General features: G+C 38.5%; 1 protein-coding gene across 7 annotated transcripts in view; it reads left to right on the top strand.

Annotated features, from left to right (window-relative positions):
* Positions 1-16,702, top strand: part of GLRB (glycine receptor beta) — a 121,491-nt gene that overhangs the window by 97,597 nt on the left and 7,192 nt on the right. For all 7 annotated transcript variants that reach the window (XM_021100487.2, XM_021100486.2, XM_021100488.2 and 4 more), the window contains 1 exon segment: positions 16,225-16,517. In XM_021100487.2, the coding sequence (XP_020956146.1) occupies positions 16,225-16,517 (293 nt within the window).

Here is a 16,702-nt window from a genome sequence, read left to right on the forward strand (position 1 = left end):
CATCAGGGCCACCTCTGCTGAGGCAGACACATTCCTGAAGTATTTGGGGAACACCAAGGAGGCCAGTGAGAGAAAGGTGCATTAATAGATGATGTCAGAAAAATAACAGTGGTGAGGGGTGGGCTAGGTAGCAATTATTTTTTTTATTTTTTTTTGCTTTTTAGGGCCACAACCCAGGTATGTGGAAGTTCCTAGGCTAGGGGTCGAATTGGAGCTGCAACTGTCAGCCGATACCACAGCCACAGCAACACAGGATCTGAGCCACGTCTGCGACCTACACCACAGCCAACTGGCAACGCCAAATTCTTAACCCACTGAATGAGGCCAGGGATCAAACCCGCAACCTAGTCAGATTCGTTTCCCCCACGCCACTATGGGAATTCCATGAATCACTTTGTTGCACCACAGAAATGATCACAACAGTGTAAGTTGACTCTACTTCAGTAAAACTTTAAGAAATGAAAAATAATAAATTTTAACTGCTTATCTTTACTATGTTTAGAATAGACTGAATAGGTTGAAGCAGGGAACGCAGTGTGGAGGCCTGAAATAATCCTGTGTGGGGCAGGATGTAGTGGTGGAGGTGCTTGAAACAGACTCCCAGACATGGAGAACAGATTTTTGGTTGCCAAGGGGGAGGGAGTGGGATAAATGAGGAATTTGTGGTTGGCAGCTGCAAACTATTACATTTAGAATGGATGAGCAATGAGGTCCTACCGTAAAGCACAGGGAGCTCTATCCAATCCCTGAGATAAACCATGATGGAAGATAATGTGTGTGTGTATATATATATGGCTGGATCACTTTGCTGTACAGCAGAAATTGGCACAACATTGTAAATCAACTATACTTTAATAGAAAATAAATAAATATAAAAAAGTTTGATGCTGGATGTGGTAGAGATAAAAAGATTCGTGGATGTGTTGCATGGGGGCATTTAAGAAAGTAGAGTGGAGCCTACTTCAAGGTGTTTTTGGCTGAGAAACTGGAAAGATGAAATTGCCATTAATAGAGGTGAAAAAAGCTGTGTGTCAAATAGGTTTGGGAAGGTGGGAAAAGAGCTGTGAAATGGAGAGACTGGCCTTTGCTAGAACAAAGTGAATTTGTCCCAGGGTCCACCAAACTCCTGTAACAGACTGGATAGTAAATATCTTAGGATTCTATTGAAACCCCTAACTCTGCTATTGTAGCAATGAAGCAGCTGTAGGCAATACATAACTGAATGGGTGTGGGTGAGTTCTGATAAAACCTGATTTATAAAAATAGGTGGTGGGTCATGTTTGCCCTGTGCCCTTGACCCCTGATTTATTGACCCCTGGTCTGTAGTTTCTGGGCATATACAGAAATATGTGGATAGAAGTGGTGGTGGAGGCTACTAGTTTATTTTGCTTGCTTAATGAAATGGGAAGCAAGGTCATGAGTTGCAAGCATGGTGGGGCAGAGTGTTGTGTGTTTGGGGAGATATAAAGAAAGTGGTAAATGGTAGGATTGTGGACTTCTTGAGGTCAGTGATCATAAACTTAAAGGGAGATCAGGCAACATGTTGGGATGTTCATCTCTATCCACACTCATTAAAAGAAAACTAGAGGAGGAGTTCCCTTGTGGCCTAGGGGTTAAGGACCTAGCATTGTCACTGCTGTGGTATGGATTTTATCCCCAGCCCAGGAACTTCTGCATGCTGTGTGTTTGAGTTTTTTACAAGTCGTTGCTTGCATTAATATTGGTTCTATTTTATTATCCAGTAGTCTTTCATAGCATGGCTATACCAGTGTGTTTTCCCATTAAACAGTTGTTGGAGATTTGGGTTGTTTCCATTTTGGGGTATTATAAATGTTGCAGTGTGTGATTGTGTATAAGGCACTGGATGGACATTACTCTTTGGTAGACACCTAGGACTAAGATGTCTGCATTTTATTTTATTTATTTATTTTTAATTTTTTGTCTTTTTAGGGCTGCACCTGTGGCATATGGAGGTTCCCAGGCTAGGGGTCTAATCAGAGCTGTAGTCGCTGGCCTATGCCACAGCCACAGCAATGCCAGATCCGAGCCGAGTCTGCGACCTGCACCACAGCTCATGGCAATGCTAGATCCTTAACCACTCAGCAAGGCCAGGGATCAAACCTGCAACCTCATGGTTCCTAGTCTGATTCGTTTTCACTGCACCACGATGGGAACTCCCAGATTTCTGCATTTTATGGTAAAAGCATGTTTCCTTTTATACAATACCACCAGAGTGTTGTTTAGAATAATCGTGCTATTTCGCATTCCTAACACCTGTTTCACTTACTCCTTAACACTTAGTTATTTTGACTTATTGTGGTGGCCGGGACCTCTAGAACTATGTTGAATAGAATTGCGTGATACTTATTCCTGATTTAGGGTACAAATAATCAAAACACTCACTATTGCATATAACAGCAGCTCTAGACATTTCTAGATCTCTTAACCAGATTGAAGAGGTTCCCTTCTCTTTCTAGCTGGCAGAAGGTTTTTGTCATGACTGACTGTTGAATTTTGTCAAATGCCTTCTCTGCATATATTTAAATATTTACATTTTTCCCTTGATTTTGGTGAATTTTACCAATTGATTTCTAAATATTAGATGAGTTGGGAAAATTAATAGCACAAAAATGTTCATACAATTGGCTTTCCCTTTTAATGTCTAACTGTAGTGATGTGTTCATTCCTACATATTCCTGATATTGTTAAAATATGAATTTTTTTTGAACACTAGCTAAAGACATCCATTTTCTTGGCATTTTCAAAACAATAGCTTTGAATTTGTTCATTTTTCTCTATTTGGTTATTTTCTTATTTCCCTGAATTTAGCTCTTTATTATTTCTTTCTTTTTACTCAGTTTGGATTTTCTTTGATCTCTTTTTGGTGCTTAAAGTAGAACTCAGATAATTTATTTTATTTTATTTTACCTTATTATTTTTTACTTTATTATTTTTTTATTACTCAATGAATTTATTACATTTATAGTTGTACAGTGATCATCACAATCCAGTTTTATAGGATTTCCATTCCACAACCCCAGTGCATCCTCCCACCCCACAAACTGTTTCTTTGGAAACCAAAATTTTTTCGAAGTCTGTGAGTCAGTATCTGTTCTGCTTTTTCAGACTCCACATGTCAGTGATAGGATTTGATGTTGGTGTCTCATTGTCTGACTGACTTCACTTAGCACGATAATTTCTAGGTCCATCCATGTTGCTAAAAATGATGGTATTTTGTTCATTTTAATGGCTGAGTAATATTACATTGTGTATATGTGCCACATCTTCATGATTGACCCCTCTGTTGATGGACATTTAGGTTGTTTCCATGTCTTGGCTATTGCAAATAGTCCTGCAATGAACACTGGAGTACAGGTGTTTTTTGAATCATGGTTTTCTCTGGACATATGCCAGGAGTGGGATTGCTGGATCAAATGGAAGTTCTATGTTTAGTTTTCTGGGGAATTTCCATACTGTTGTCCACAGTGGTTGCACCAATTTATATTCCCACCAACAGTGTGATAGGGTTCCTTTTTCTCCACACCCTCTCCAACACTTACTGTTTGTAGACTTTTTGATGATGGCCATTCTGGCAGGTGTAAGAGGATACCTCATAGTGGTTTTGATGTGCATTTCTCTAATAATGAGTGATGGTGAACATGTTTTCATGTGTTTTTTGGCCATCTGTATGTCTTCTTTGGAGAATTGTCTGTTTAGATCTTCTGCCCATTTTTTGATGGAGTTGTTTGTTTTTTTGGTATTGAGTGTTAGGAGGTGTTTATAAATTTCGGAGATTAATCCCTTGTCAATCTATTCATTTGCAAAGATTTTTCTCCCATTCTGTGGGTTGTTTTTTCATTTTATGTAGGGTTTCCTTTGCTGTGCAGAAACTTTGAAGTTTGATTAGGCCCCATTTATTTATTTTTGTTCTTACTGTCATTACTCTAAGAGGTGGATCTGAGAAGATGTTGCTGTCATTTATGTTAGAGAGTGTTTGGCCTATGTTTTCCTCTAAGAGTTTGATAGTGTCTGGTCTTATATCTAGGTCTTTAATCCATTTTGAGTTTATTTTTGTGTATGGTGATAGGGAGTGTTCTAATCTCATTCTTTTCCATGTGGCTGTCCAGTTTTCCCAGCACAACTTATTGAACAGGCTGTCTTTTCTCCATTGTATATTCTTGCCTCCTTTGTCATAGATTAGTTGGCTGTAGGTGCGTGGGTTGAATTCTGGGCTTTCTATCCTGTTCCACTGATCTATATGTCTGTCTTTGTGCCAGTACCATATGGTTTTGATGATTGTTGCTTTGTAGTATAATCTGAAGTCCGGGAGCCTGATTCTTCCATCACCATTTTTCTTTTTCAGGATGTCTTTGGCTCTTCTGGGTCTTTTGTGCTTCCAAACAAACTTTAAAATAGTTTGTTTGAGTTCTGTGAAAAATGTCCTTGGGAATTTGATAGGGATTACACTGAATCTATAGATTTCCTTGGGTAGTATAGTCATTTTGATAATGTTGACTCTTCCAATCCAAGAGCATGGTATGTCTTTCCATCTATCTGTGTCATCTTTGATTTCTTTCATTAGTGTCTTATAGTTTTCAGAGTACAGGTCTTTTGTCTCTTTAGGTAGGTTTACTCCTAGGTATTTTACTCTTTTGGATGTGATGGTAAATGGGATTGCTTCCCTAATTTCTCTTTCTGATCTTTCATTGTTAGTATATAGAAATGCAGTCGATTGCTGTGTGTTAATTTTGTATCCTGTGACTTTGCCAAACTCATGGATGAGCTCTAACAGTTTTCTGGTAGAGTCTTTAGCACTCTCTAGGTATAGTATCATGTCATCTGCAAATAGTGATAGTTTGACTTCTTCCTTTCCAATTTGAAATCATTTTATTTCTTTTACTTTTCCAATTGCTGTGGCTAGGACTTCCAAAACTATGTTGAATAGTAGTGGCTAGAGCGGGCATCCTTGTCTTATTCCTGATCTCAGTGGGAATTCTTTCAGCTTTTCACTATTGAGAATGAGGTTAGCTGTGGGTTTGTCATATATGGCCTTTATTATGTTGTGGTAGCTTCCCTCTATGCCCACTTTCTGATGGGTTTTTATCAGAAATGGGTGTTGGATTTTGTCAAAGGCTTTTTCCACATCTATTGAGAGGATCATATGGTTTTTATTCTTCAGTTTGTTAATGTGGTGTATCACACTGATGGATTTGCTGATATTGAAGAACCCTTGCATCCCTGGGATAAATCCCACTTGATCATGGTGTACAGTCCTTTTAATGTATTGTTGGATTTGGTTTGCTAGTATTTTGTTGAGGATTTTTGCATCGATGTTCATCAGTGAAATTGGCCTCTAGGTTTCTTTTTTGTGGAGTCTTTGTCTGGTTTTGGTATCAGGATGATGGTGGCCTCATAGAATGAGTTTGGGAGTATCCCTTTCTCTGCAACTCTTTGAAATAGTTTCAGAAGGAGAGATGTTAGCTCTTCTCTAAATGTTTGATAGAATTCACCTGTGAAGCCATCTGGTCCTCGACTTTTGTTTGTTGAAAGTTTTTTAATCACAGTTTCAATTTCAGTACTTGTGATTTGTCTATTCATCTTTTCTATTTCATCTTGGTTTAGTCTTGGAAGATTGTACTTTCTAAGAATTGTCTGTTTCTTCTAGGTTTTCTGTTTTATTGGTGTATAGTTGCATATAGTAATCTCTTATGATCCTTTGTATTTCTGTGATGTCCATTGTTACTTCTCCTTTCTCATTTCTAATTTGATTGATTTGAGTCCTCTCTCTTTTTTTCTTGATAAGTCTGGCTAAGGGTTTATCAATGTTGTTGATCTTTTCAAAGAACCAGCTTTTCCTTTCATCTATCTTTTCTATGGTTGTCTTTGTTTCTATTTCATTGATTTCTGCTCTGATCTTTATGATTTCTTTCCTTCTACTAACTTTAGTTCTTGTCTGTTCTTCTCTCTCGAGCTGCTTTAGATGTAAAGATAGCTTGTTTATTTGAGCTTTTCCTTGTTTCCTGAGGTGGGTGTGTATTGCTGTAAACTTTCCTCTTTGAATGGTTTTTGCTGCATCCCATAGGTTTTGGAGTGTTGTATCTTTGTTGTCATTTGCTTCTAGGTATTTTTTAATTTCCTCTTTGATTTTTTCAGAGATCCATTGGTTGTTTAGTCTCCACATGTTTGTGTTTTTTGCAGTTTTTTTCTTGTTTATTTCCAGTTGTATAGCATTGTGGTCAGTAAAGATGCTTGGTATGATTTCAATTTTCTTTTTTTTCTTTTTGTCATTTGTTGGGCTGCTCCTGCAGCATGTGGAGGTTCCCAGGCTAGGGGTCGAATTGGAGCTGTAGCTGCCAGCCTACACCAGAGCCACAGCAACGTGGGATCTGGGCTGCATCTGCAACCTACACCACAGCTCAGGGCAATGCTGGATCCTTAACCTGCTGAGCAAGGCCAGGGATTGAACCCACAACCTCATGGTTCCTAGTTGGATTCATTAACCACTGAGCCACGACAGGAACTCCATGATTTCAATTTTCTTAAAGTTACCGAGGCTTGATTTGTGGCCCAGGATGTGATCAATCTTAGAGAATGTTCCATGTGCACTTTGAAGAATGCGTATTCTGTGGCTTTCAGATGGAATGTCCTATAAATATCTGTTAAGTTCATCTGGTCTAATGCTTCATTCAGGGCTCATGTTTCCTCTTTATTTTCTGTCTGGATGATCTGTGTCCATTGCTGTAAGTGGGATGTTCAAATCCCCAACTATGATTGTGTTATTGTCGATTTGTCCTTTTAAGGTTGTTAGCAGTTGCCTTATATACTGTGGTGATCCTATTTTGGGTGTGTAGATATTTAAAATTGTTATATTCTTCTTGGATTGATCCTTTGATCATTATGTAGTGCCCTTCATTGTCCCTTAAAATATTCGTCATTTTAAAGTCTATTTTGTCTGTTATGAGTATTGCTACTCCAGCCTTCTTTTGATTCCCGTTTGCATGGAATATTTTCTTCTATCCTCTCACTTTCAATTTGTATGTGTCTCTAGAGGCGAAGTGGGTCTCTCAAAGACAGCATATGTATGGATCTTGTTTTTGTCTCCATTAAGCCAGTCTATATCTTTTGATTAGGGCATTTAGTCCATTAATATTTAAGGTAATTATTGATATGTATGCTCTTATTGCCATTTTATTAATTGCTTTGATTTTGTTTTCATTGCTCTTTTTTTCCCTCTTCTTCTCTTGTTCTCTCTTGTGGTGTGATGACTATCTTTAGTGTTGTATTTGAGTTGATTTTTCTCATTTGTTTATGTATCAATTGTAGATTTTTGGTTTGCAGTTATTCTGAAATTTTGCTGTAAGCGTCTATATATATACATGAGATTGTTTTAAGTTGTTGTTCTCTTAATTGCAAGTGCATCTCCAGTGTCCTGCATTTGTACTCACCTCTTCCCATGATTTCTGATTTTGGTGGTGTAATTGTGCATGGATGATTTCGTATCTTTACTGTATATATACCTTTACTGGTGAGCCTTGTCATTTGTGGTATTTTTGTTTCTGGTTGCTCCCTTTTCTTTCCTGCCTAGAGAAGTTCCTTTAGTATTTGTTGTAAAGATGGTTTAGTGGTGTTGAATTCTCTTAGCTTTTGCTTATCTGTGAAGGTTTTGATTTCTCCTTCAAGTCTGAATGAGAACCTTGCTGGGTAAAGTAACCTTGGTTGGAGGTTTTTTCCTTTCATCTTGTTAAGTATATCACGCCACTCCCTTCTGGCCTGCAGAGTTTCTGCTGAAAAATCTGCCGATAACCTTATCAGGGTTCCCTTGTATGTTATTTGTTTCTTTTCCCTAGCTGCTTTCAGTATTTTCTCTGTCTTTAATTTTGGTCAGTTTGATTAATATGTGTTTCGGTGTATTCCTCTTTGGGTGTATTTTATATGGTACTCATTGTGCTTCCTAGATTTGAGTTAGTGGTTCCTTTCACATGTGAGGGAAGTTTTCAGCTATTATCTCTTGGAATATCCTTCTCTCTTTCTTCTCCTTGTGGCACCCCTGTAATACCAATATTGGTTCATTAAATGTTGTCCCAGAGTTCTCTAAGACTCTCTTCATTTTTTTTCAATCTTTTTTCTCTTTTCTGTTCTGCATCCATAATTTCTATTAATCTGTTCTCCACCTCATTTATTCATTCTTCTGCCTCCTGTATTCTGCTGTTGGCTGCCTCTAGTGATTTTTTTTTATTTTAGTTATTGTATTTTGAATCTCTTCTTGTTTAAGTTTTATATCTTGTATCTCTTTGCTCAGTGTTTCCTGTAAGTTATCCATCTTTGCCTCCAGTTTATTTCCAATGCCTTGCATCATCTTAAGCATCAACAGTCTAAAGTCTTTTTCCTGGAGGCTGAGAATCTCCTGATCACATAGCTATTTTTCTGGGTTTTTTTCTTTCTCCCTCATCTGAATTATAGTTCTCTGTCTTTTTGTTTTATAGGTTTTTGGTGTGGTTACCATTTTACAGATAATAAAGTTGTAGCCTCTTTTACTTCTGGTGCCTGCCCGCCTTGTGGCTGAAGTCAGTACAGGGGCTTGCTGTAGGCTTCCTGATGGGAGGGACTGATGCCTGCCTACTGGTAGGTGGAGCTGATTCTTATCTCTCTGATGGGTGGGGCTTTATCTCTGGATGAGATTAGAGGTGGCTGTGTGCCTGTTTACTGATGGGCATGGCTGTGATCCCACCCGGATTGTTGTTTGCTCTGGGGGTTCTTGGTGCTGATGGGTGGGGCCAGATTTTCCCACAATGGCCACCTCCAGAGAAAGGTACAATTCCCTAGAGCCTTGCTTCCAATATCCTCCCGCCACAGCAAGTCACATTCACCCCTGTTTTCCTAGGATGTCCTCCAAGAACTGCAATCAGGTTTGACCCAGATTCCTGTGGAGACTTTGCTTTGCCCTCAGACCCAGTGCACATGAAAGTCTGTGTGCACCTTTTAAGAATGGGGTCTCTGTTTCCCCCAGTCCCATGGAGCTCCTGTGCACAAGCCCCACTGGCCTTCAATGCCAGATGCTCCAGGGGCTCTTTCTCCCAGTGCCAGATCCCCACACGTGGGAGTTTGATATGGGGCTCAGAACTCTCACTCGTGTAGGTGAGTCTCTGTGAACCAGTTACTTTCCCGTCTGTGGGGCTTCCCACCCGGAAGTTATGGGGTTGCTTATATTGTGTAATCACCCCTCCTACCTCTTGATGTGGCCTCTGCTTTGTCTTCTGGAGTAGGATATCTTTTTGAAAGTTTCCAGTCCATTTGGTTGAAGATTCCTCAGTATTTAGTTGTAAATTTTGTTGTTTTTAGGAGAGAAGTTGCACTCCAGTCCTTCTATTCTGCCATCTTAATCTGCCTCAGATAATTGATTTTAGAACTTTTTTCTTTTCCAATATGAGTATTAAGTCACAGACTTGCCTTGTCAGCCCTGCTTTAGCTGCAGTGCACCAATTTTGATATATTGTGTTTTCCTCTTGTTTCATTACAAAATATTTTCTAATTGCCCTCATGATTTCTTCTTTGGCCCATGGATGCTTTAGATATGTAGTTTGGTTTCCTAATATTTAGGGTTTACATAAGTACTTGAATATGATTTCTTTTTAGTTTTGTCAGGGGACATACTCTATGATTTCAATCCTTTTATGTTTATTGAGACTTTTTTTTTTTTTTTTTTTTGTCTTTTGTCTTTTTTGTTGTTGTTGTTGCTATTTCTTGGGCCGCTCCCGCGGCATATGGAGGTTCCCAGGCTAGGGGTTGAATCGGAGCTGTAGCCACCGGCCTACGCCAGAGCCACAGCAATGCGGGATCCGAGCCGGGTCTGCAACCTACACCACAGCTCACGGCAACGCCGGGTCCTTAACCCACTGAGCAAGGCCAGGGACCGAACCCGCAACCTCATGGTTCCTAGTCGGATTCGTTAACCACTGCGCCACGACGGGAACTCCTATTGAGACTTTTTTTAAATGGCCCAGTCCAGCATATGCCTCCTGGCAACCATACCACAGATACTTGCAGTGTATATTTGTAATTGTTGGGTGCAGTATTTTATAAATATTAGTGGAATCAAATTGATTGCCAGTACTATTAAAATCTTTCATGTCTTTTGTCTAGTTATTATAGTTAATAATGATAGATTTGTTAAAATCTCTATGGATTTATGCTTCAGGTATTTTTAACTCTATTATTAGACACATACTCATTCATTCATTCCTTTTATGTCCACGCTTATGGCATATGGAAGTTCTTAGGCTAGGGGTCAAATCAGAGCTGCAGCTGAGTCCTACCCCACAGCCAGAGCAACACCTGATTTGAGCTGCTTCTGTGACCTACATCACAGCTTGTGGCAATGCTGCATCCTTAACCCACTGAACGAGGCCAGGAATCAAGCATGCATCTTCATGGAGACTATGTCAGATCATTAGCCTGCTGAGCCACAGTGGGAACTCCCTACATGTCTATAATTTTATCTGAAAATAGAAACCAATCATATTACTTAGATTACATTTCAGGAATATTCAATCGATACAGCTATTTTGACCTAGCATGTCTTCTTTTTATGCCTGCCCCCCCACATCGCTCCAAAAGAGTACAAAAATCAATTTGCCATTCTCTTCCTTCCTATTATGGTCTATAATTTTTATTTTCTAAAATTTAGGAGGAAAACCATATATAATTTACCCTAAACTCATTTAGCTTTTTAAAAATTCAGTTTTGTATTCTAGTTTTATTTTTCTCCCCATCTCTTTTTGATTTACTTTTTTCATTGTTAATAAAGATCAAAGCTTCCTCTCTGAATTTTAGACTATGTCTTCAGCTATTTCTTTAACTATAGAACTAACTGGAAGAAACTTCTTATACTTTCTACTCTAAGTAGCTTTAACACTCCTGGTAAATAAATTCTTCAGTTGCTGCTAAAAGGGATGTTTTTAAAACAAATACTTTCAATATTAAATGTAAAAAGATTAATAATTCAGGTCACAATTCAGACCCCTAGAAGGCCACATGTAGTACCTTTCTTTCTTATTATAGTCTTTTTCTTATCATCTGAGGCAGTGCTTCAAAATCTTTTTGAGTATAAGGATCTCTTTCAAAAATGTCCAGAACTATTTTTGGATTCTCCCATTATAGTGATCATAGTTTTTCTTTTAGTATCCTTTGATTAGAATGTTATGAAATGATAACATGCTGACATGATTTAGCAGTATTTCTAAATGACTTTTCATGTGCTTAATCACAGTTCCATATATATGCATTTGCTGAATCCTGTAGTTTATCTCAGTTTGGGATAAAAAATGATTTGGGCTTTAGACAGTAGCTCTTGTGCACAATTTCTCCATGACTTGTTCTGTTGCTTCTATTTGTTTTTAATAACAAATACTATGTCTACTTCCCCTTTCTTTTCACACCTTTTTCTTTCTTTCCTTTTTTAGCTTTCCAGTTTTGGATATTCCTATTTTAGTCAATATATTGCCTGTGCATATGCTATTAAGGAATTATTTCTCAGATGTTTCCTCTGAGATTGGTTGAACAAGAAATCTCTGGACTTCCCATAGTCAATTAGAGTTCATTTTAAATAGTGGTATATTAAATAAAGATGTTATCACTGTAAAGTTCTTTCTGCATATTGATGAGCTATATAACATTCTTTTTCACCCTGAATTATTTTTAGGGTTGTTTTTTGTTGTTGTTCAGGTCAAATTCTTAATATAGATACTTTATTAATACTCTATATTCTTTATTAGCCATAGCTTTTAATAGATGTAAACCTCATATTTATTTATGAGTCGATAACAATTTTATGCTATATTCCCTGATTTGAAATCTAGGCTTGATTTACTTTTGCACAGGAAGGGAAAATTCTGACAAATAAGGAATATGTATTTTAAACATGTAGAAATATCATACCAAGGAGTCTTAGAATTTATTAGAGAGGAGCTCCATTAGATGGAGATAATTTATTAACACAATATTAAAATTATTAAAAAAAATTTTTTTTTGTCTTTTTAGGGCTACACCCATAGCATGTGTAAGTTCCCAGGCTACAGGGAAAATTGGAGCTGCAGCTGCAGGCCTACATTATAGCCACAGCAATGCTAGATCTGAACCACAGCTGTGACCTACTCCACAGCTCATGGCAATGCTGGATCCTCTACCCACAGAGTGAGGCCAGGGATCAAATCCATGTCCTGATGAATACTAGTCAGGTTCATTACTACTGAGTCACAATGAGAACTCCAAAAATCCATTTTTTTTTAATGAATGGTGGGCTTTACATTTTTTTATTGCTTATAATTTAGTAAAATTCAAGCCAGATTTCACTGTGCATTATTTAACAATGAAGTAATCCCATTTGAAGGCTTTCATAAGGTAATGCTAAAATATTTGTCCAAAGAAATATAATTTGCTCATATTTCTTGTTTTAGGATAAAAGAAACAAACAAATGTTTCCTATTTTAATATTGTCTCTTGACAACAAGGCACGGTCTTGGAATGTCCACATTCTCCTCCCTTAACTCACCTCCATTTCTATTCTTACCTCTTGGAAATGATACAAATCATAATGGAATTAGCCACCAAGGTTTCAAATTAATGCCTGAAGTTATAAATACCCCCCAAATACAATTAATGTCCAATTCTTCTAGTCCTGCTCTGCTCCTTGGATCCCCTTTTCTGACATCCAAGTGCTTCTGCCTCACAGGGTCCCCTCCCTTTTTATGAGGATCTCCACTGATGGATCCTGGCTTATCTTTCCTTTAAGAAGTTTCCGGGAGCATTATGCTGGGTCTTGGTCTTTGTTTCTCCCTTTAGCTGACCTAACCCAGTGTTTTCTTCCAAACCCATGTCTTTTCTGTAGTCTCCTCTGCCTGTAGTTCATAGTTCATGGATATTTTCCCAGTCAGTCTGTTTAGAACTTTGTTCAATCTTTTCCTTTTTCCTTTAACCAGTAACCAGTGTTTTTATTTTTATTGTTTTTATTATTATTTTTCTTTTTAGGGCAGCACCTGCAGCATATGGGAGTTCCCAGGCTCGGGGGTGAATTGGAGCTGCAGTTTCCGACTATGCCACAGCAACAGCAACACAGATCTGAGCCGCATCTGTGACCTACACCACAGCTCACAGCAACACCGGATTCTTAACCCACTGAGCGAGCCCAGGGATTGAACCCATATCCTCATGGACACTAGTTGTGTTTTTAACCCACTGAGCCACAAGGGGAACTCGAGTAACCACTGGAGTTAACCATTTAAAAAAGTGTTTTCTTCAAAATCCTTTCACTTCAATCCTATCCTCTATTTTTTTATTGTTTGTTTTGACATTTACTCTTTCCTTTCTCAGTCTGTTTTTTTGTATCTCTACCAGAGTGACATTACCGAAACATTCTTTTGATAATATTATTTCTCTATCAAATACAATAAAATATCCACTGTAAGATTTTCAAGGCCTTCTGTAATCAATACTCTTCTTGATTTTGTTCATAAAGTTTCTAACATAGCAGGATAAAGACCTAAGTGTACTATCAAGTTCACTACAATTTGATACATTCTGTGTTATTGCTGAGCATTAAACGGTATGGAAACACAGAAAGCGGTGTCAACACATTCTATCTCCAGGCTTGTTTTGATTGATAAGTTAATATAACATTTGATTAGGAATGAAAAAATGACTTGGAATGAGGATTTACCAAATTAAAGCCTGTAGGTGTAATTAACTGTGGTTTAGGGCAATGACTGAGAAGATCTTGGATTTTTAGGTTAATTTTCACTTCTAAGTTAGAAAACACTAAAATCTATATTAACTTTTTTTATCTTCTTCTTTTTTTTTTTTTTTTTTTTTTTTTTTTTTTTTTTTTTTGCTTTTTAGGGCCATATCTGTAGCATATGGAAGTTCCCAGGCTAGGGGTCTAATTGGAGCTATAGCTGCTGACCTAAACCATATCCACAGCAATAAGGGATCAACCTAACCACAGCTCACAGCAATACGGCATCCCCAACCCACTGAATGAGGCCAGAGATCAAACCGCATCCTCATGGATACTAGTTGGATTTGTTTCTGCTGCGCCACAATGAGAATTTCCTATATTAACTTTTAAAATATAGGCCTGTTAATTAGTGTTCTTTAGGATGGAGGATAATTACCATAATAGTAAATGAGATGATTATTAAGTTTTTCTATAAATATATGTATATATAAAATATTGTTTCCATCTGCAGATGCTATATTTTACTAAAATCCTTTCTTTTTAGGAGAGTCTCTTAGTTCTCGAATATCAAAAAATCTTCTTACCTTTCAGAAGCCTCTGAAATGACACAATAGATATAGTATATATTTTTCAGTGTTTTAACTGATTATTGATACTAATATAGTGCTTACTGTATTTCCAATGCAAGGGGAAATAATCCAAGTACCTCTTTCTTATTAGGATAATGTTTTCATTAAATCTCAGAAGTGGTCACATCTAAAAGGAAAAAACTACACTTGGCCCCATAAGTGAAATGGACCCTCAGAGCCAAGGCAAGCCTGTACCTGCTTGACTTAGAGTGAGGCTCCCTTGACCTTGCATGAGGTTCTGACCCAGTGTGTTAGTGGTTGTCCATGCCAAGGGGTCATGTTTCCCCAGCCCCTGTTCTGAAAATACAAAGGAAGGCAGGAGGGAGGATGAGACCTAGGGGAAAGCATGGAAACATGGCAGGAGGGGATAGAAAATGGGAGATGAGGAGTTCCTGTTGTGGCTCAGTGGTAACGAACCTAACTAGTGTCCATGAGGATGCAGATTCGATTTCTGGCCTTGCTTGGTGGGTTAAGGATCTGGCGTTGTCGTGAGCCATGGTGTAGGTCACAGATGTGGCTGGTATCCTGCATGACTGTGGCTGTGGTGTAGGCTGGCAGCTGTAGATCTGTTAGACCCCTAGCCTGGAAACCTCTATGTGCCATGGGTGTGGCCCTAAAAAGACAAAAAAAAAAAAAAAAAAAAAAAGATGGTACATGAATTATTGCAATTCTTTTTTGAGATTTTGTACTTATTTGACTTATGTTGATATATAACTAGTTAGCTTGCCATATATGGTTAATATTACATATATGTGGTTAATATTCAGAATTTTATTCTTTCCTTGAAAACCTACAATCATTTCTTTCCCCTGAAATATCAGGGATGTTTTCTGCTTTGTCTTTACTAGATTTTTAAAAATTTTGAAATACCAGAAAATTATTTTATATATCCTAGTCTTGTTCTGATTTTTCTGTTCATATAGTAAAATTCAGCTCTATCTACTGTCTACAATAAAGCTGAAAAATGAACTAACTCTCATCAGAGAGCTTTGTGGCTTCTCAGAGATACTTTGGAAAAGTTTGGAACATCTCCTTTTTTTTTTTTTTTTTTTTGCTTTTTGGGGCTGCACTCGTGGCACATGGAGGTTCTCAGGCTAGGAGTCCAATCAGAGCTATAGCCGTTGGCCTACACCACAGCCACAGCCACAGCAACACAGGATCCAAGCCATGTCTGTGATCTATACCACAGTTCATGGCAATGCCAGATCCTAACCCACTGAGCAAGGCCAGGGATCAAACCCGCAACCTCATGGTTCCTAGTCGGATTCATTTCCACTGCACCATGATGGGAACTCCAAAACATCTTTAATATTTAAGCAAGATCCACATGGCCTTTTTATACCTTGGTGCAAATTTATATTTATTTTTTAACATACAATGTTTATACACGTCCCCACCAACATTCAATCACTCTGACATTAAAATGTATGTACATGTACATGGTATTGCTTCTACTTCCTGAGCTTTTTTTTTTTTTTTTTTTTTTTTTTTTTGGTCTTTTTAGGGCTGCACCTGCAGCATATAGAAGTTCCCAGGGTAGGGGTCAGATTGGATCTACAGCTGCAGGCCTAAATCACAGCCACAGCCACACCAGATCTGAGCCGTGTCTGCAACCTACACCACGGCTCATGGCAATGCCAGATCCTTAACCCACTGAGCGAGGCCAGGGATCAAAACCTGCATCCTCATGGAGGCTAGTGAGATTTGTTTCTGCTGAGCCATGACAGGAACTCCTTACTCCATGAGCTTTAAAGGGACCTGAGGAACATTGGAAGTTACTGGAGAGAGATTTCATCAAAGAGCAATAATTGCTGAACATTACATGGGAGTGAAAAGCAACCTGAATCACCCTTTCTGTACATACAGGAATCTTCTCAGTGCTCAGCTTGGCTTCTGAGTGCACAACCCTGGCTGCTGAGCTTCCCAAGGTGTCCTACGTGAAGGCTCTTGATGTGTGGCTCATCGCCTGTCTGCTCTTTGGGTTTGCATCCCTGGTGGAGTATGCTGTCGTCCAGGTGATGCTGAATAACCCCAAGCGAGTGGAAGCAGAAAAAGCCAGAATCGCCAAGGCTGAGCAAGCAGATGGGAAGGGGGCTAATGCAGTGAAAAAGAACACCGTGAATGGTACAGGCACTCCTGTTCACATCAGCACCTTGCAGGTAAGGATGACATCCATCAGCAAAGTGCATTCTGTGGGTATAAAGTTTGGATATAATTGGTTTTCACTGCTTTTGCTTTCACAGATGAAAAGGGACTAAGCATAACATGCTTTTTGGAAAAGGATAGAAAACACTGAGGCCCAAAACTTGTTAAGAGGGGTTTCCCATTGTGGTTTAGTGGGTTA

This window comes from Sus scrofa, chromosome 8 (assembly GCF_054392235.1).
Source record: "Sus scrofa isolate SSC_HxYL_T2T_F1_AM1 chromosome 8, Sscrofa_HxYL_maternal_Yorkshire_Landrace_v2.0, whole genome shotgun sequence".
Taxonomy (NCBI): domain Eukaryota; kingdom Metazoa; phylum Chordata; class Mammalia; order Artiodactyla; family Suidae; genus Sus; species Sus scrofa.